The 21,153-nt window shown below is 42.9% G+C and overlaps 2 protein-coding genes across 2 annotated transcripts in view; one reads left to right on the forward strand and one right to left on the reverse strand.

The window, feature by feature from the left end:
* The window catches only part of LOC112431256 (uncharacterized), a 35,418-nt gene extending 21,559 nt beyond the window's left edge, over window positions 1–13,859 (forward strand). The window contains exons 6-10 of the mRNA XM_076880912.1: window positions 1,528–1,863; window positions 2,806–3,123; window positions 8,627–8,956; window positions 12,964–13,290; window positions 13,370–13,859. Of these exons, the coding sequence (XP_076737027.1) occupies window positions 1,528–1,863; window positions 2,806–3,123; window positions 8,627–8,956; window positions 12,964–13,290; window positions 13,370–13,554 (1,496 nt within the window). The 3' untranslated portion in view covers window positions 13,555–13,859. The remainder of the gene's footprint in view (window positions 1–1,527; window positions 1,864–2,805; window positions 3,124–8,626; window positions 8,957–12,963; window positions 13,291–13,369) is intronic.
* Window positions 13,860–16,835: 2,976 nt separating this feature from the next.
* LOC112431257 (E3 ubiquitin-protein ligase TRIM21-like) lies at window positions 16,836–20,846 on the reverse strand. Its single transcript, XM_024799811.2, has 3 exons — window positions 20,575–20,846; window positions 17,949–19,607; window positions 16,836–16,916 (listed from the first exon to the last, which is right to left on the reverse strand). Exons 2-3 carry the CDS (start codon window positions 19,596–19,598, stop codon window positions 16,836–16,838), a joined length of 1,731 nt encoding a protein of 576 aa, XP_024655579.2. The 5' UTR covers window positions 19,599–19,607; window positions 20,575–20,846.
* Between the last annotated feature and the right edge of the window lie 307 nt (window positions 20,847–21,153).

Raw genomic sequence — 21,153 nt, forward strand, 5'->3', positions numbered from 1 at the left:
AAAATCAGTCAGAATTTAATACATTTATTTAAGTCCTACTAAGTGGAAACTTCAACAATTTATTACTGTAACATTTCTGAGGTTTTATAAAATCATTATTTATTCATGTGCTAAGTTAGATAAGTAAGGTTAGTGTCATGGCAGGGATCACTGGTGTTTTTAAAGAGCGGACCCAAAAGCAGGCGAGGAAGATGGAACTGAATCTTTAGCGAAAACCGAGCCATTCATTTTGGGCTGAAATCCAAAAAATAACATGTCAGGGGACTTGCCCGAGGGTTGGCACCACAAGAGTTCATAATTGCTTGGTTCAGGAGGTCGACCCATAAGTTGGTGGCACCAGAGTCCATAATTACATAGTTCAGAAGGTCGACTCCGGGGCCAGCGGCAGTGATGGAGCAGATCAGGAGGCCAGCTGCAGGGCCAGCAGCAACGTCAAAAGCGGGGTGAAGCAGACGTGGCCAACGACCCTCAGCTGGATGGGCTTGTCTAAGTTCTCAGCAGAGACAGGAAGCTGAGTGGGCCTGGCTGAGCTCCCAGGTGTAACAGTCTTTACATGTTCCTAGCAGAGGTTACCAGGTCCTGTAATAAATACCCCAGGCTCAGAAAAAGCATGATAGACACAGTTCTTTAAAGAAAAAAAAAAAAACAGTTGGAAAAGATCCCCTCAGAGTGAACAGTCTTTGACTAGGAGTCTGAGTTCTCAAACCCAGGGTTAATAGACTTGGGGTTCAACAACTCTGTGAGGATCACCGGTGTGTTTGTGGAGCGGACCTGAAAGCAGACAAGAGAAAGATGGTGCTGAATCTTTAACAAAAACCTTTTATTTTGGGCTGAAAAACATAGGGAGTTTCACCTTGTTTTTCTAACTAAAATAATAACACAAGAACTTAAAATATTTTCAAAATCCTATAAGAATTCAAAAATACAAAATAAACGTCACAGACCAACCCTTGATAGTTAGCCACCAAACGAAAGAAGCCAAAGGTTATGCACAGTACTACAAAACCCTCTGAAACTTTTAATAAAATTGATATTTTAGTGATTAGTCTAAATCAAGCATTTTTCATGTTTGTAACTTGAAAAGGTCACCCATGGTAACTGAACACATCAGCTGGTCTGCAGCAGGTTATGTTCAGAGTTTGAGGCTCAAATCGGCTCAAAGTGTCCCATTTTCACTGATTGTTTCCCGACGACATGCTTCAAGTGTGATATGGATCCTCTGCTGAAGGAATCTGCTTTCTATCCACAACCTGTTGATCCGTATCTGACTAACAGCAGCGCAGGAAGCCCTGCAGTTACAGAGAAACTGTCTGAGTCGCATTGTTGCTGCAGTTTACCTGCAACTGCTGCTGAAGAAAAAGTCTCACTGTGTTTGTGTTTGGTCCCAACAAAGTTATTTCCATGTCTAATTCATGATGAGATGTGGCAGAACTTCTAAACAAGCACTGCATCCAGGCAGATAAAATTTGCTCAGTGCTGTCTCAACAATTTGCTCTCTTAAACTCTGTTTTTATTTTGTCCTATCAGTCCCTCAGGTTGTGAAGGTAAATTCAGGAGTAGAGTCTGTCCAGTTGCCCTGCAAAAACACAGATCCTCTGCCCAAAGATGCTAAGGTGGAGTGGACTTGCATTTGCAATCAGAGCATAAAGGTTCATGTGTATCAGAACAATTCTGACCAATGTAGAGAACAAGACCAAATTTACAGAGACCGAACAAAGATGAATGAAGACCTTCTGAAAACTGGAGACCTCAGTCTGACCTTGAAACACCCCACAGACTGGGACAAAAACATCTACACCTGCACCGTCTACAGCAGGGAGGGAAACATCCTGCTCAAGAAACAAGTGGAGCTAAATGTACAAGGTGTGTGTGATTGTGTTCCATACAAGAAAACATAAAAACCCCTAAATATAGGTTGTCACTAGCAAATTAAATGAAATCTATGCTGTTCGCTCTGAATTGGAAAACACAAAGGAATGCTCTGGCTGTAGTGTTCAGGTTTCAATTTTTTATGAGATGGAAGAAAACCAACTTTATCTCAAAGGGAAAATTTTACTCACATTTTTTCTAAACTTGCTGTGTCCATTCACACAGTGAAGAAATATAGAGAAAATGAAGGAAATGAAATGGGAAACAAGAAAGTCAAAGCACAGTAATTGTGTTTGAAGAGCTTCAGTAACCAAATGCTTGTTTGTCAAACACATACATTAAAGTGAACCCAACAAATTGTTGGGTCTTTGCCTTACAGTATAAAGCATCCTGCAGTGAATATTGTTGTGATTTGGAGCTATAACATTGAATTAAAGAGAAATAAGTGAATCCATTAACCTTTGTGACATCTGCGGAAACAAGGGGGCTGCTGAAAGTAGCTTTATCTGAGAGCTGCGTAAAACATCTGTTATAATTTGATTAAGTTATAATTAAAGTTAAATTATTAAGTTAAAATATACCAATCACTATCAATCCTGTCCATTTGTAACATTACACATTGTTTAAACACAATTTACAGGACTGTCAAAAAACTGTTGTTTCTCTTAACGATGGAAGCACAGTAAAATCTACCAGCAGTTAAACAGAATCAGTGGCAGTCTACCTTATCAACTTTAGTGCTCCATACCGAAATGTGGGCAATCACAGTGTAATCAGTCTGATTATCTTAAGCTGTTTGAAAAGTTGCTTAAGCTTTCTAGATTTCTATCCCCAGTTACCTTTTGCTCTGATCTGCTTCTGTCCTCCAACTTCCTCTACAACTATTTAAACCTGTTGCTGTCTGATCAGCTCATGTTGTGTTTGTTGTTTTCTCAGTCTGTCAGGTGGAGGTAGATGAGGGGGCGGAGTCTGTCCAGCTGCCCTTCAAAACCACAGAAAACCTGCCTGAAGATATTAAAGTGGTTTGGTGGGATAGTGGTGACAGGAAGGTCCACGTGCCACAGATTGGCAGCTTTGTGTCTGAAAAACAGCATCAGGTTTACAGAGGGCGAACACATATGAATAAAGACTGGATGAAAACTGGAGACCTCAGTCTGACTCTGAAATGCCCCACGGAGAGAGACTGTAGAGAATACAGATGTAAAGTCTATGGAAAGATCAATAGATACAAAAAAGTTCTTCTCACAATTGAAGGTAGGTTTGCATGTCTGTGTTTGTGCATGTGTTTGTTCTTTTTTTTTTTCTTTTTTTTTTTTTTTTAAGTTTAATTCCTAAAGGACACTGAAGATAAGTGCCTGCCATTCTACTCTCTCTGCAGTAGAGCATAACTTCCTGTTCCTGTTCCAACACACAGTGGGGGTATTTTTGTGTAGCTTATTTGGATAACAATTTAACTCAAAATGTTTTACATATCTTCTTATATCTTCTTATTTTTCATTGTGTAATCTTCACATGCTCCATCTGAAGAATCCTCTCTGTGTGCTCACTCACTAATTTATAGCCAAAGTAGTACTCACTGTGTCTTTACTGTTTTGCTAGCTTAACTTCGCTCATAGCCGACTCGCTGACAGCATGGCCTCTTCACCTGTCCCCCCTGCACTTTCTTGCTCATTGTGTCAGATGTTTGGTTACTCCTCTGCCTCCTCTAGCAGTAATAACACTTGTAATAAATGTAGCCTATTTGCAGCTCTGGAGGCCAGGAGACTGCCATACACCCATGAAAAACCCATAGCTAGCCAGAGCCCTGTAGCCGGTGCAGCTTTAATCATAATCAGGAAGCAGAGTTGCAGTCTTGCACACCTCTCTGCAGCTTCTTCCCTCCTATTATCCCCCCAAAACCCCATCCCCTTAGACCGTGGTTCCCAAAGTGTGGGGCACAGAGCCATTGCAGGGGGGGGGGGGGGGCGCAGTATGAAAAGTAAAAAGAAAAAGAAAGAAAGAAGGAATGCTTGGACACTGCTAGCATAATGGACAGGTTTTTGACGGGGCTCCCACACAAATGCAAAGCAGGAGATGAAGCATCACCAAATATGTTTCCAAACCAACCTCCTTCCAAGCTAAAGTCTAGAAAATATAGTGAAGCATATCTTCCCTTTGGCTTCACCTGCACAAGTGCCAAGGTAGGTCTTTACGACAGAATTAGTTTTCCCTGTGTCGGGAGTAGGCGCTGGGCTCTCCAAATCGCGGACAAACAGAGCCCCACATTTTGGATTTTTAGTTCACAAACACTTGTTGTAATGACTAACTACTCCTGACATGTTGGAGATGTTAGCTCTTTATACAGTAAAGTTACAGCGGGATACAAATAATATCAGACTGATCCTGCCATGATTTGTTCCCCCTGTCCAAATCACAGACAAACAGTATCCCACAGTTGTTTATGTTTTTAAGCCCATTTTGCACAGAGAGGCATTTTTTGAAAATGTATTGATAGCAATGTTGAATATTATTATACAGGGAAAAAAAACACTACACATAAAATAATTACACCGTGACGCCTCTGCCTTTCTAAATGGAGGGACAGTAACTGTGTGTGTGTGTGTATGTAAGCGTGTAAAAACTGAAGACTGTAAGATTGACAGTAAACTTCATCTCATGTAAACAACAACGTGGCACACAGCGTGACTTGGAAAAAAGGCACATACCTTTGATGTTGCAGAAGAACTCTGTATTCCTCATCCACACGTAAACGCAAAAACGGTTTTAAAAAATCTCAGTTTTCGATGATTTGAAATGCCATTTACGTGTGGACGAAAGGCCAAAATGCATAGTAAAATACCCGTGTGGTGGGTGTGTGTGGTTGGAGGATGTGTCATTAGGTCTCCTAGGTCATTAGGTTAAGTTCATGACTTAATAATTGATCAACAGGGCCGACGCAACAGCTGCCTGTGAGAAAATACACACAGTCACAGCAAGACTTCAGACACAAAACCCCGAGGCTTTCATTATTATATCTGGAGACTTTAACCATGCCACACTGGATTCTACTCTGGCTGCTTTTCACCAGTTTGTGAATTGTCCCACAAGGAGCAACAGGACAATTGACCTACTGTATGAGGTCTGGAATGGTGTGAAAACCATCACAGGCCACAACACCAAGAAAAGCACAGTGGAGACTGTGGAGAAGGCAAACGAACTCAACAACTTCTTCAACAGGTTTGACCAGCCCACAACCCCCCCACCCTCACCTTCACTACAGAGTCCTCTCCCCACTCTCCTGCCTCCCTCGCTTCCCCCCCTTCCTGACACCATGACATCCCCCTCCTCCAATCCCTCTCTCAGCAGCAAGACATCTCCCTCCCCCCCCTCCTCCCAAACATCTCCCAGTGTCACAGTGGATCAGGTCAGGAGGCAACTGAGGAAGCTTCGCCCCAGAAAGGCAGCAGGCCCAGACAAGGTGTGTCCTAGGATGCTAAAGGTGTGTGCTGCTGAACTTGGGGAGCCGCTACAACGAGTCTTCAACCTCAGTCTGCGACTGGGGAGAGTGCCCGCCCTATGGAAGACATCCTGCATCGTCCCGGTCCCCAAAAAGAACCGGCCCAATGAGCTGAATGACTTCCGACCGGTGGCACTGACGTCACATCTTATGAAGACTCTAGAGCGGCTCTTCCTCAACCTCCTCCGACCACAGGTACAACATGCCCAGGACCCACTACAGTTTGCATACAAGGCGGGTGTCGGAGTGGAGGATGCCATCCTGTACCTCCTACACAGAGCCCACTCACACCTGGATGAGGGAAAAGGCACGGTCAGGATCCTGTTTCTTGACTTTTCCAGTGCCTTTAATACCATCCGGCCCTGTATGCTTCAGGAAAAACTGAACAGGATGGAGGTGGACCCCTGCCTGGTGGCTTGGATCTCCGACTACCTCACCGACAGACTACAGTACGTCAGGCTGAAGGACATCACGTCTGACACTGTGGTCAGCAGCACAGGAGCACCACAGGGAACTGTGCTGTCCCCTCTTCTCTTCACCCTGTACACCTCTGACTTCTGCTACAACTCTGAATTATGCCATATTCAGAAGTTTGCAGATGACACGGCCATCATGGGATGTATCTGGGATGATCAGGAAGAGGAGTACAGAAGTCTGGTGAGGAACTTTGTCGCATGGAGTCACACAAACCACCTGCAACTCAACACCTCAAAGACTAAGGAACTGGTTGTGGACTTCGGGAGGTCCAGAGAAGGTCCACTGCCGGTTCAGATAGAGGGGGAGGAGGTGGAGGTGGTCAACAAGTACAAGTACCTCGGGCTGTGGGTGGACAATAAACTGGACTGGTCATGCAACACAGAGCACCTGTATAAAAAAAGCCCAAAGCCGACTGTACTTCCTCAGGAGGCTGAGGTCTTTTAACATCTGCAGGAAGCTCCTGAGGATGTTTTACCAGTCGGTGGTTGCTGGAGTACTTTTCTATGCTGTGGTGTGCTGGGGGAGCAGCACAGCAAAGAAGGACTCATGCAGGCTGGAGAAACTGATCAGGAAGGCTAGCTCTGTGGTCGGCATGAAGCTGGACACTCTGGTGACAGTGGCAGAGAAAAGGACATTAAAGAAACTGCTGGACATTATGAACAATGCTGGGCATCCTCTGCACACGGCCATAAACAATCAGAAGAGTCTGTTCAGTGACAGGTTGCTTCTCCCCAAGACAAGAACTAACAGACTTAAAAACTCCTTTGTCCCACACGCCATCAAACTGTTTAACTCCTCTCTGGAGGGGAGAGGGAGGGGAGACAGGAGGACAAAGGAGGGGGGAACAACTAAGCTGTAGTGCCTCTTCACCTCACTGTACAATACCTTTTGTGCAATACTTTTTGTAAATAGTCAACAGTGCAATAGACTCAATACTTGAAATGTGCAATTCACTTGTATTTTTATTTTTTATTCCTATTTATTCTATTTATCCCCTTTGTATATTTTATTTATATTTGTCTCTGTATGTATGTGTGTGTGTGTGTGTGTGTGTGTGTGTGTGTGTGTGTGTGTATATATGTGTGTGTGTATATATATATATATATATATATATATATATATATATATAAAAAAAAAAAAAAACCAAACAAAAAAAAACAATTCTGTAACTGTAACTTCGGTCGTTGCTGTGCTTTTTGGAAGTCGAATTTCCCAGAGGAACCCACCCGAGGGATTAATAAAGTTCTATCTTATCTTATCTTAACAAATCGATTTACTCTGCCTTATAGAAACCTGGTTACTGCACAATGATTATGTTAGTTTAAATGAATCAACACCCCACAAGTTATTCTAACCATCAGAAACCTCAATACATAGGCTGGGGGAGGGGGGCAGCAATTTTCCACACCAGCCTATTAATCAACCAGAGACCCAGACTGACTTTTAATTCATTTGAAAGCCTGATGCTTAGCCTCGTCCACCCCAGCTGTAAAACTCAAACCAGTCTTACTTGTTATCATCTATCGTCCACCTGGGCCTTACACAGAGTTTCTGTCTGATTTCTCAGACTTTATATCTGATTTAGTTCTGAGCTCAGATAAAAGTTTAGGCTCCTGCGGGACAACCACGATGCATTGAGTTTTTCCTTTTCAGTCACCTTTCTCACTCAGCATGTGTTAATAAACCTCTCTGCGCTGTATTATACTTGACATTAATCTCTGGCTGTCACATTGGTCATTGAGAAAATGTTGTTTCGCATTTTTTGTGATTGGTCAGGCTTTTCATATGAACACGCAGGGGCAACACTGATTTAACCAGTTTTGTGTGACTGTGACATCTTGATCACCAGTGTTAAAGTGAATTTAGATAATGGAAAGATACCCTGGCTATGGTTATTGCTTTTCATAGCATAAGGCCCATGTGACAAGTTTAGAGATACCTTTAGTGTACTCTGGACATACAAACCCAACAGTTATTGTCGTGTTTCCACAAGCCCCGCTAGTTTAGAGACTTATTCATCATGAAGAAAACAAGACAGTCAGCGATCGATCGATTTACTAGCAAGGGAGGCCTCGTCGGTGTCTACCACAAAATGACCCCAACGACGGCCTCCGCTTGCTGCCTTTTATTGGGAAAACAGTTCACACAATACAATAGTACCTCCCCTCAAACCCCCCTTGGTTACAAAGACAAGGGTGTGTGTGTGTGTGTGTGTGTGTGTGTGTGTGTGTGTGTGTGTGTGTGTATCCTTCTGCTGACCTAAAGGGTCATAAAAGCAGGAAGCAAGATCCTTGGTCATAAAGAGGGTAGACTCCCCCACACCCAACGTATGGTTCACCCTGGATAACACAGTGAAGCCATACAAAGGGCAGGAGGCTTACCAAACATCAAACAGACCTTCACAAGGATGTGCTTGTGATAAAACGTCCCCCCCCCCCCCCCCCAAACCTCGAGAGGCTGGGGAGGGGGACAAAGGAATTCCTTTCATCACAGAGTTAAAACAATGTATAGATGGTAAGCATAAAAATGACAACATTTAACAATAACACTGAGTTTTTTAAGAAAAAATCTGCTGCTGATTGGATAGATATCACAGAGATGTCATGATCTATGATTTTTGTGCCGTTTAATGCCTCCGGGAATGTATTCCTGTTGGAATAGACTGGAACCAATGATCTTTTCATTGTAAATAATTCTCTTCACCGAGTCATAGAAAATGTACTTGGCATTGTTCCTGCTCTCTGAACAACCACACCACTCATAATTGCTTTGTTGTCCTCTCAGTCCCCTATGTGGTGGAGGTGGATTCAGGGGTGGAGTCTGTCCAGCTGCCTTGCAAAACCACACTTCACCTGCCTGACGATGCTAAAGTGAAGTGGAAGGACAGATACAACATGAAGGCCCACGTGTATAAGAACGGCTCTGACCAGCCTCACAAACAGCACCAGGTTTACAGAGACCGAACGAAGATGAATGAAGACCTGCTGAAAACTGGAGACCTCAGTCTGACCCTGAAATACCCCACAGATGGAGACAACAGGACCTACACCTGCACCGTCTACAGCAGGGAGGGAAACATCCTGCTGAAGAGAAAGGTGGAGCTGAAAGTCAGAGGTCAGTGCTGCTGTGTGTTTGGTTGAAATTGAATTGAAAGCCTTCATTGTCATTATACACAGTATAACAAGAATAAAAGCAGCTCCGTAAAACTATGCATCACATTATAAGAAACTATACAATTATGTAACTATACAAATAATATAAATACACAGGTGTGACACAGATCAACAACCAGAGAATGATGGCATGGACAGTTTGAGCACCAAAAATTTAAGCACAGACATGAGATTATGTTGGGGTCCAAGGAGCAACAGAATAAGCGTGAGTGGAGGGATAGTTTGTCTAGATGTGCAATGGTCAGTGCAGATATTTGCAAATTACTTTTGTGCAAGTTTAAGTTGAGTATGGTGATATGTTTAGGGAAGAAGCTATCCCTGAGTCTGTTTGTTCTGGGCCATATGGACCTGAAGCACCTGCCAGAGGGCAGTAGGTTAAAAAGATGGTAGCCGGGGTGGGTTGTGTTCTTCAGGATGTTTCTGGTCCTGATGAGACAAGTTATAGATGGCAGACAAGGAGGGCAGGGGGAAGCAGATGATTTTTTTTTTTTTTTTTTTTTTTTTTTTTTTGTGTGCTGTGTTTACCACTCTCTGCAGTCTCTTCCTGTCTGCCTCCATGCAGCAAGCGTGCCACACTATCACTGCATAGGTCAACAGACTCTTGATGGTGGAGCTGTGTTAGTGGTGTGTTGATGGTGGAGCAGCTGGGTGTTTAGTTGCTCCTTCCTAAGAACCGTTTAGATGTGTAGCCAATGCTGGGCCTTCTTGATTAGCACTGTGGTGTTGACTGACCATGACAGGTTTGCAGAGATGTGGATGTCCAAGAAATTTAAAACACTCCACTTGCTCTAGGCATTCACCATTAATGTGCAGAGGGGCAGGGGCAGCGCTGTTCAGCCTGAAGTCCAGGATGAGTTCCTTGGTCTTGGAGATGTTAAGTGCCAGGTTGTTTAATGTACACCATTCCCCCATTTTCATGGCTTCATCTCTGTATCCTCCCTGTGATCAGCCCCACCACTGTGTCATCAGCAAATTTGACAATGATGTTCTCTGGGTAGTTGGGACTTGGGGAGAGCCGGTGCTGAGAGTGCGGGGGGAAGAGAGGTGGGGGACCCAGTTTCACCCGCTGGTGTCTGTTGACCCAGAAATCCTGTATCCAAGAGCAGGTGGGTGGCGGGATTCCCAGGTTTGCTTACTTGGGGATCAAAATGTCTGGTATTATTGTGATAAAGGCTGAGCTGAAGTCAATGAAGAGCATTCTGACATAGCTCCGCTGTTGCTCCAGGTGACTCAGTGCTGTATGGAAAGCAGTGGCTATGGCATCTTCGGTGAATCTGTTAGTCCGATCTGCAAATTTATGTGGGTCCAGAGCAGGGTGGATACAGGCTACAATGTGCCCCAGAATGAGTTTCTCAGCACTTAGTGATGGCCTGGGTTACTGCAATCTGGCACAAGTCATTAAAATTGATTATGGGTGATTTCGTTTTTCGGGGCGGGGTGGGGTATTATCGCACATTTCAAGCAGGGTGGGATAATGGCTTCCAGAGACAGGTTGAAGATGTCAGTGATGACCTGTGCTAGCTGCTTGGAGACTCAAAGCAAAAAAGCTTTACACCACCTCTGCTAGCTCGGTGTCAGAGCTAGCAGAGGTGGTGTCACAGGACAGTTTTGCTTGTTGGTGATAGTTTGTATGCCCCGCCACACCTGTCTGGGGTCGTTGAGATGTTTCTTTATTCTCCAATCGGGCGAGGGCGTCCTCGGGAAAGGTGGTGATGATCCTGGCTCTGTTTGCCAACTAAGGGAGGGGTACGCTGGGGTGAGGAGCAGAGCGAGGTGGTCTGAGTGTTTTCCCCTCTTGGATTTATATTTATAAAGATTAAAAATGCCCAAGGCAAAGTAGTCAAAAGTCTGGCTGTACTTCACAGCAAAAGATGCAAACTCAGCAGCCTGCAACAAGTGCTTTAAGCTGATACTGTGATACTGTCAAAGGAGGTAACACCTCGAATCCGATGAAACACCTGGCGACGCATAGCGTTTTTTTAAAAGCCGAGAAATGCGCCGTATGATAGCTTGCTGCGAGACCTCACACCGAGCACATCTACTGCGGGTGTGTTGCCTGTTATCAGACCCGGAGTTAGCAACATCCCCCAAAAACCCGAAGAGGAGAGTCCTGGCCCCTAGCCCTGCCAGTGTAGCAGAAATGATGAGGATGATGATGGCAGCAGCAGCCGTTCTTCTCTGCGTGAGTAGCTTAATGTTGTTCGTGTGTAATTTACGTTGAGTAGGCTAACCACGTTATTACTGCATGTAATAAATGCATTTAAGGTGAACTAGCAAACATCATCATAGTTACATGCGGCTGTCTTCTTGTTTGATGGCAGATACTCCCTTCACCCTGGCCAAAAAGGCTAAAATGACCAAAGAAAAAGAGGGAAACAGTTAAACATGAGAGGTTTTTGGACAAAGTTTGTGTTTTTTCCATTGTTTAAGCACTGCTTCCAGCCAAGAGTGATACCATATATGCCCCACAGCTGTAGAAAAGGCTAACATTGTTATCTTTTTACAAAAAAAACAGCTGAACATGAGAGGTTTTTGGACCAATTTTGTGTTCTCCATTCTTTAAGCACCGGTTTAAGCACCGGCACCGTTTCAAAAGTACCGGTTTGGCACCGGTATCAGATAAAACCTAAACGATACCCATCCCTAATCATAAGGCGCATTAAGCAAAACAAAACAGTCAGATGAGTCAAACTTTACTCAACTCATTCTTCTTGCTTCCTCCACTTCCGTACCATTGTTTCATCAGTGATGGATTCTCTCGCAGCTGCTGCATTCTGGACCTAAAAACAGGATTTTGTCTTTGGTTTTATTCTATAATACTTGACTTTTCTATAATACTTTTCTACAAAGGTTTGAACTTTGACAGTGTTTAAACGAGAGAAAAGTGCAAAAATGTTCATGCCTGTCCGGGAATAAATAAATAAATAAACACCTCACTACATATAAAATGTGTAGTGAGGTGTTATACAACCTTAAAACATCTTTAATAATTGTAAAAAATAAAGTTGGCTACTACGAGGATTTCACCTTTCGGCTTTTTTTTAGAACGTGACCTCCACAATAAACTAGGGACAAGTGAATACCATAAGTAATCGCCCATATGGAAAAGATATATATAAATCTTATAAAGTTTGTATCTGTCTTGAGTGAAACTTGTATGTTTTGGATACTTACAATACTTACAATATATGAAAGTAATGAGAAAGTGGCCACTTTCATGAGTAAATCATATAAGTTTTTACTATTTCTTTTCCATATGGGCGCAGTGACTCTATCATGTCAATGCATGATACAGTGTTGTCTGAGGGACCGAAGACCACAGGCATCCAATAAAAGTCTTTGGAATTCTCTGAGCTTAATCTTTTTGAACTTTTTCAGTCATTTGTTGCTCCTGGGCCAACTATTTTGGGACCTCTAGCAGGCATCAAATTTGAAATCAATTTGTTTTAGGCACCAAATTGTAAAATGTCTCAGTTTAAGCATTTATTATTCATGTTCTGTGAATAAAATGTTATCCTGTGTGATTTGAAAGTGTTTTAGTTTTAGGTTTTTTTTTAGTCTTCTTCGCTTTTAAAGAACATCCCAACTTTTATGGAATTTGGCTCTAGAGCAATCCCCCACGCACCCTTGGATGTCTTCAGAGTTGTTTTCTATTTTTTCACAACCAGGATGAAAATGACATTATTTCTCCAGAATTCAAGGTTTAACAGACAGACTCTCTTCTCTGGTTTCTTGGCATAGACCTTGCAAAGAAAGTATCATCCTCCTCAAGAAGGGGGTATCTCTGATCCCTCTGCTTAAAGAGAGGAACCACAACTCTAGTCTGCCGGTACATAGGCGCGGTCGTCCAACCTTTGTCTTCTATTACATATCCTCTAATTTATGTTTCTCACTCAAATCTGCTGCTCCTGTCTGTACAGCTTATGTTGTTTGTGTTTGTCCTCTCAGTCTGTGAGGTGGAAATGGATCCAGGTGTGGAGTACATCCAGTTACCTTTCAAAACTACAGACAATCTGCCTGTAGATGCTGAAGTTGTATGGTTGGACAGTTTAAATAGGAAACGTCTACACGTGTATAATAACGGCTCTGACCAGCCTGAACAGCAGGAACAGGATTACAAAGGACGAACAGAGATGAATGAAGACCTGCTGAAAACTGGAGACCTCAGTGTGACCCTGAAGTACCCCACAGAGAGAGACAGTGGGAGATATCAATGTTCAGTCAGGTGGAATGGAGCCACCATCAGATTGAAAACCATTGTGCTCACTGTCAAAGGTAGATTGGTTGTTTGTCTGCTTGTTTATTTTATTATATATATATATTTTTATCATCTGACAGTCTTGTGTCTCCTCAGGAGAGAGACTTCAGGATCAGGATCAAATAAGCAGGTCCTTTGAATCGGCCTCTAGCTGCAGCTACACCTGTCATTCCAGTCACCATGCAAGCTCCGGTAATGTCTCCTTGCACTTCTCCTTCAATGGCTGTCCTTCTCAGATGGCTTATGGTGAAGATAACGTGTCTCTGGATGGCACTCAGTGATATCAGCTCGACTCTCCTGTCACTGAAAGACATTTCTCACTGACAAAGAAGGAGAAATTAGCATTTCATATAAATCAGAGGGAAACGGCAACAACATGGTTTCATGACCAGAGTACTATGAAGTGAGAATAATCACAGTCAATATGTCAAACTCTGTGTCAGTTTTCAGAGTCATAAATGTGTTATACTTTTTTACCTGTTCTAACACCATGGGAAATAAAGCTTTTTTTCTTTTGTAAATTTGCCAGCCTATCTTGTAATTAGAGATGGCACGATACCACTTTTTTATGTCCGATACCGATATCATAAATTTGGATACAGTGGGGCAAAAAAGTATTTAGTCAGCCACCGATTGTGCAAGTTCCCCCACCTAAAATGATGACAGAGGTCAGTAATTTGCACCAGAGGTACACTTCAACTGTGAGAGACAGAATGTGAAAAAAAAATCCATGAATCCACATGGTAGGATTTGTAAAGAATTTATTCGTAAATCAGGGTGGAAAATAAGTATTTGGTCAATAACAAAAATACAACTCAATACTTTGTAACATAACCTTTGTTGGCAATAACAGAGGTCAAACGTTTACTATAGGTCTTTACCAGGTTTGCACACACAGTAGCTGGTATTTTGGCCCATTCCTCCATGCAGATCTTCTCGAGAGCAGTGATGTTTTGGGGCTGTCGCCGAGCAACACGGACTTTCAACTCCCGCCACAGATTTTCTATGGGGTTGAGGTCTGGAGACTGGCTAGGCCACTCCAGGACTTTCAAATGCTTCTTACGGAGCCACTCCTTTGTTGCCCGGGCGGTGTGTTTTGGATCATTGTCATGTTGGAAGACCCAGCCTCGTTTCATCTTCAAAGTTCTCACTGATGGAAGGAGGTTTTGGCTCAAAATCTCACGATACATGGCCCCATTCATTCTGTCCTTAACACGGATCAGTCGTCCTGTCCCCTTGGCAGAAAAACAGCCCCATAGCATGATGTTTCCACCCCCATGCTTCACAGTAGGTATGGTGTTCTTGGGATGCAACTCAGTATTCTTCTTCCTCCAAACACGACGAGTTGAGTTTATACCAAAAAGTTCTACTTTGGTTTCATCTGACCACATGACATTCTCCCAATCCTCTGCTGTATCATCCATGTGCTCTCTGGCTAACTTCAGACGGGCCTGGACATGCACTGGCTTCAGCAGCGGAACACGTCTGGCACTGCGGGATTTGATTCCCTGCCGTTGTAGTGTGTTACTGATGGTGACCTTTGTTACTTTGGTCCCAGCTCTCTGCAGGTCATTCACCAGGTCCCCCTGTGTGGTTCTGGGATCTTTGCTCACCGTTCTCATGATCATTTTGACCCCACGGGATGAGATCTTGCGTGGAGCCCCAGATCGAGGGAGATTATCAGTGGTCTTGTATGTCTTCCATTTTCTGATGATTGCTCCCACAATTGATTTATTCACACCAAGCTGCTTGCCTATTGTAGATTCACTCTTCCCAGTCTGGTGCAGGTCTACAATACTTTTCCTGGTGTCCTTCGAAAGCTCTTTGGTCTTGGCCATGGCGGAGTTTGGAGTCTGACTGTTTGAGGCTGTGGACAGGTGTCTTTTATGCAGATGATGAGTTCAAACAAGTGCCATTCATACAGGTAACGAGTGGGGGACAGAAAAGCGTCTTACAGAAGACGTTACAGGTCTGTGAGAGCCAGAGATTTTCCTTGTTTGAGGTGACCAAATACTTATTTTCCACCCTGATTTACGAATAAATTCTTTACAAATCCTACCATGTGAATTCATGGATTTTTTTTTTTTCACATTCTGTCTCTCACAGTTGAAGTGTACCTCTGGTGCAAATTACTGACCTCTGTCATCATTTTAAGTGGGGGAACTTGCACAATCGGTGGCTGACTAAATACTTTTTTGCCCCACTGTATCTGCCGATACCGATATGAATCCGATATAGTGTGTTAGCAAGCAGTTTGCTAACTGTAGCATGGGAGATGGGTGGTCTCGTAGGGTGTCTTGCATTGAAATCTGCTGCAATGACCCGGTTACTGCGTTCACCAGATATCAACACAATTTTGATCCGCTCCTCACATGTTAACCTCTTCAACATGTCAATGGCTGTGAACAAAGAGAAACTTGTAAATAACTCATGAAAGAATAAAGTTACGTTGAAACCAGTGATAGAGTGTGTTTATGATTGTCTGTGTGGAGAGGATTGATTGGAATTGTGATGATGATGTCCGCTATCACTGTCAATTGTCAGTAAACACTTAATCTGGCTCATGAATTTTCACGTGACATATTACAAGTTTTTATTTATATACACACTAGGCTATATTTTGATATGAAAACTGAAAATGCACCATCATAATACAGCAGATATTTTCAATTTTTACTACATATTCTAGGAATGTTTTTTTTAATAATAAAATATGATATATGCTTGCACTAAAGACAATGTGGCTTATCACCTAAAATCGTTTTACTTTCTATTTTTGTGTTAGATGTTTTTTGGTTTGCCACTTTTTCTTGAATTAACTTTCTTCTTTGTAACCATGAAATTAACAATGTTGCAAAATAAATGTTTGAAAATATTTTAAAAGGGTATTCTTAGGTTAACCATTTGTTTAATTGAGATTTGACTACACTCATTTGTATATATCCATATAAAATTACACAGGATCACTTTACAATTTTACAGGTTTACTGTAACAATACTGAACACAAACAACAGATTTCAAGAACATGAACAACAAATACAGGTAGAGAGGATGTGTTACAACCCAGATATATTTTATAAAAATATAATTTATGGAACTAAATTAAACAACATGAAACAAAACACAGCTCATTATGACTTCTTGGCTAGTACGCAGTAACAAAGAACTCCACCGAGGCCAGGCCACACAGGGCAAAAGAAATTAAATAAACAATAAAAAGAAATTGGTGATAACCAATAACACAAGAGTTAGCAAAAACTGTCACAAATGAAAACAGGTATCGGAACACAAACCACTAAACCACTAACATCACTAAAACCTGTGTGTGTGTATGTGAACAGTGCAGACACATTAGTTGTTCAGTTGCATGCAAATGTGGCTGCAGTAGCGCATCTCCAAATAAAATGCCCGTAGTTGTCCTTTTTTACCTGTACCAACATATCCTGTAATACAAAAAAACCCCAAAAATCAAACAGAGAGAAGAAAGGGCTCCAAGGTATGGTTTTCATCATGTCATGCACCAGTGAGATTTTCATTGTTTGTAATGACAGCAATATAAGATTATACAGTGTTGTATACCTCGGGGGCAGTGTTTGTAATGATCTCCACATTGAAGGCAGAACCTGCTCCATGTGCAAACACCTGTGTAAAGCACGAGCAAAAAACAAAACAAAAAACATTTACATGCTGTCAGTGAAAAAAATGTGACAACAGCAAAAAAACTACATATGATTTTATAATTTACTGAAGCCCTTACTGTGAAGCCCCCTGAAGTGTGCCCGTCTTCTGAAATATTCAGTAGACACAAGGTCTCTGAACATGGAGCACACCAGAGCCAGTTTGCAGATGGCTGTATCCCCTTCGTGTAGAACAACCTCTTCCAATATGTCGATGAGGACAAATATATACATACATACAAGACACATATAAGGGGTACACTGCTATCCATAGTGGTTAATACAAATGTTTGTTCTTTCTGTTACAGATGACCACACACACCCATATACACACTCATACCCCCTTTACCTGCATGTGAATACTGTAATGCAATCGCCTCCCTACCAACGCTGTACATCCTGTTGATGTCATCTGCCACCTCCTTATTAAAGTTATTTGAACTACATCACTGTGGAGTACCATTCCTTCTGACCGAGGACGACTCAGTTGAAGCGTGATCGGCAATCAGTGCAAACATACATTACACAGTGATTTAATGTTAATTTACATTTGAAATGTGAAATCACAGTCTACTTACTGTCAGGGTTCCTGACCCAGTGTTTTCAGTTTTGTTCATGTTCAGTTTATTTTGCCACTTCCATGTTCTCACTTCCTGCTTTTCCTGTGTCAGCTCGTCTCGTGTCATTAGCCAGATTATGTTCAGCTGTGTACTCACTGGTCTCTCATTATCATCCTCATCAGTCTGTATATTTAAGCCCTCTGTTTCCACTCATTCACTGTCGTGATGTTGATGTTTATGTGATGTCCTTCCCGTGTGTTCCCTCAGTTCAGTCAGCCATTCAGTTGTCCAGCCAGTCAGTGTCCGTTCACCCTCTGTTCATCCACTCCTTATAATAAATCCTCACCAGGCTTCACCTACCTGCGAGTCCTGCGTTTGGGTTCCTTCTTCCTCTCATCCACAACACTATTCCTGACAGACTTTACCTGTAAACTTACCTGGTGATTAATGTTATTGACAGGACAGATGATCAGAGGTGGAGAGTTTTTACCTCCATCATTGTTACAGGGACTGAAGTATGGGTGGAGTCTGTGAGTGAAGGAGCAGCCAGTAAAGGAGTAGATCAGAGCTGCAGCACCTACATCATAAAAGGAGACCAGACCCTCCTCATAATCCACAAACACCCCCACCTTCTCAGGACCAGGATGGAGACAGAGGGGGACTGAAGGACCAGCACGCGCACTGTACTCATTTCCATTTCTCAGCACTACAGTCCAGAAACCATCCTGAGGACTCAGTGTGATTTGTCCCTTCCTGTTGATCGACTCTGTGGCCACTCCTAAATCCCACTCAGTCTTTCCTTTAACCTGAACCTCAAAGTAAAATCTGCCTGAAGAGAAACTCTGCTCTCCTAAAACACAAGGACATGGAGAAAATCTCTCTGGGTTGTCTGGAAGTTTCTTCCACACATCACTATGATAAACTTGTTTTCCATCATCAGACAGGATGAGTTCAGGATGAGCTGTATCAGGATCCAGAGTCACATCCACCTCATGCTGCTGCACCCTCTGCAGCTCAGCCTCAAACATCTTCTTCTTCATGGGTTTCCAGACTGTCTCCTCCAGCTGAGCCACAGCTCTCCCCACAGTCCCCTCATATGATGGTGGATGAACTCTGACCTCTGTCCAGTCCTTGCTGGGTGGAGCAGCTTTCAGGGAGGAGAAGCTTTGGAGGAGGTGGAGGTGGTCTTCAGAGCGTGAGAGCTGCTCCACCTCAGAGCTTCTCTCCATCAGCTCAGAGATTTCCTGTTCCAGATCTTTGATGAGACCTTCAGCCTGTTTCTCTGTAGCTTCCTGTTTGTCTTCGATCTCCTTCATGAGCTCCTTCAGGCGTCTCTCAACAGACTCCATCAGAGCCGTGAGGACCTGAACACCTTCTGCTTTCTGTCTGTCTGCAGCATCTTTACTCATCTTCACCGACTCTGTGATCTCCTGAATCTTCAGTCGTCTCTTCTGGATCATCTGCTGAATCTCAGCCTCTGTCTTCTCCAGCTCTGCCTTCTTTCCTTCATATTCTTCTCTCAGAGGAACAAACTCGTGGTTCTTGTGGTCTAAAACAGAGCAGAGCATGCAGACACATGTCTGGTCGGTCTTACAGAACAGCTGCAGAAGGTTATCGTGCTTCGTGCACATCCTGCCTTCCAGGTTCTCCACAGCATCAACCAGCTGATGTCTTTTCAGACGTTTCAGTGTCAGATGAGGCTCCAGGTGAGTCTGACAGTAGGAGGTCTGACACACCAGGCAGGACTTCAGGGCCTTCAGTCTGGTTCCAGTGCAGACGTCACAGGGAACTTCTCCTGGTTTGGCAGCTTGTTGCTCTGAGCTGCTGCTGCTGGCTTTCTGCTGAGCTTCACGTCTGAACTGAGCAACCATCTCAGAGAACAAAGTGTTGATGTCTAGTTCAGGTCGTCTTTTGAACACTCTGTTACACATAGGACACTTCTTTCTGCCATTAGTGTCCCAGTGCTGACTGATGCAGGTTTTGCAGAAGTTGTGTCCACATGGTGTAGAGACTGGATCAGTGAACACATCCAGACAGATGGAGCACAGAAACTGATCTTCAGATCGCAGATTGCTGGCAGCAGACATGTCTGCACTCTGAGGGAGAAAGAAGAGAAACATTTGATTCAAAATTCACTTTAAATTTCATTTTTAAAAAGAGAGAAACAAGCGTCAGTAGTCTGAGGAGCTTGGAGAGAAAAGCGTCTGGACTTCTTTGAGTTTCTTGAAGACGTTTCATCAGAGAAGCTTCTTCAGTTCTCAGAGTAACTGGTGGAGACCCAGCAACACACTCAGACACAAACTGGTTCATCCAAACACAAACCTAACATCGTAGTGTATGCTGTACAGTGCAGCGTCCAGATGGACAGGATCAACGTTTGGGGATGAAGATAAATACAGTCGTTACAAAGATGTGAAATTGTTTCTCTGTTTTACAGAAGGTCCAAGATTCATCCAGATCATTTGTATACTTGAATAAATCAGTTTGTTGGATATTTTCCATCAATTACTGTGAAGTAAACTTCGACCTTGTTGGTGACTGAATACTTCTTATTGTACGTCCAGATCAACGAGCCATTAATATTAAACAGTGACTGTTCCAGTAGAGCTGACAGTGAGGAGGACGATGAATCACAAACCTCAGAAATGTGTTATTAACTGTTGATCCAGTGGAATTGACAGTTTAGTCTGTTTCGTTTGTTCTATTTTGAAACTTAAACGCTTTAGCGGCTGCCTTTTGTGTAGTTTGCAATATTTGCCTTTATTTATCTGAAAAAGTCTCGTGTTCCTTAAGTACATCTACCCTGTTGAACTTATTATGGGAAATAAATATTTAAATAAAAACAAGCTGCTGATTATTTCACATTTTACTTGTGAGCAACGGCACATTTAAATCTTACAAATATAGTTATTTGGCTGATATGGTGATAGATATCGTTATCGCCTGAAATGAAAAAAACATATCGTGATATGAAAAAATCTTATATCGCCCAGCTCTAGTCCTGATGAAGTGAACAGAGTGAAGATTTGTGTAGAAACAGGAAGTGTGATCAGCTGCACTCACCACTGTTGCTGAGAGAAACCTGATGGACTCCAGTGAATCTTCTTTTAGAGACAAACAGGACTCGACTGCAGCTCTGCTGCTGCTCTCTCACACTTTCACTTCTGCAAAATGACATTGGGCTTCTTGTTTTTCAGGTGTTGCTCCGCCTCTTCCTGCCTCTCCCTTTACAGGAATCAGCCGGTCTGTACTCAGTGACTGTGTGCAGCGGGTGGGAGGAGTGAGGAGTGGTGTGTGGGTTCACACAGTAATGACGGCCTCAGGTGATCAGGAGAAACTCACCTGGATTTCCTTTTTCCACAGCAGACTGAGAGCTTCAGCTGGACCCTGAAGGAGGTCTCAGACACAGGTGGTAAAAGTACACACAGTCTGTACTGAAGTAGAAGTACTACTGTTAAAAATACTCCAAGCACTAATTCAACATCTTTACTCAAGTAAAAGTAAAAAGTACTGGCTGTGAAATGAGAGTAAAAAGAGCTGATTGAAGAACATTTCTAACACATGTTTATACAAAGCTAACTGAACCATGTGCTGCATCAACGTGATAATAAATTAATATTATTCACTTTATTTCTAATAAAT

Source organism: Maylandia zebra, unplaced genomic scaffold, assembly GCF_041146795.1.
Source record: "Maylandia zebra isolate NMK-2024a unplaced genomic scaffold, Mzebra_GT3a scaffold01, whole genome shotgun sequence".
Classification (NCBI taxonomy): domain Eukaryota; kingdom Metazoa; phylum Chordata; class Actinopteri; order Cichliformes; family Cichlidae; genus Maylandia; species Maylandia zebra.

Excerpts from the sequence above, each read along its gene's own strand:
- LOC112431257 (XM_024799811.2), bottom strand. The coding sequence starts at position 19,598 with ATGTCTGCTGCCAGCAATCTGCGATCTGAAGATCAGTTTCTGTGCTCC. Across the intron at positions 16,917-17,948 it reads TCAATAACATTAATCACCAG|GTGTTTGCACATGGAGCAGG; the intron begins GTAAGTTTACAG and ends TGCTTTACACAG.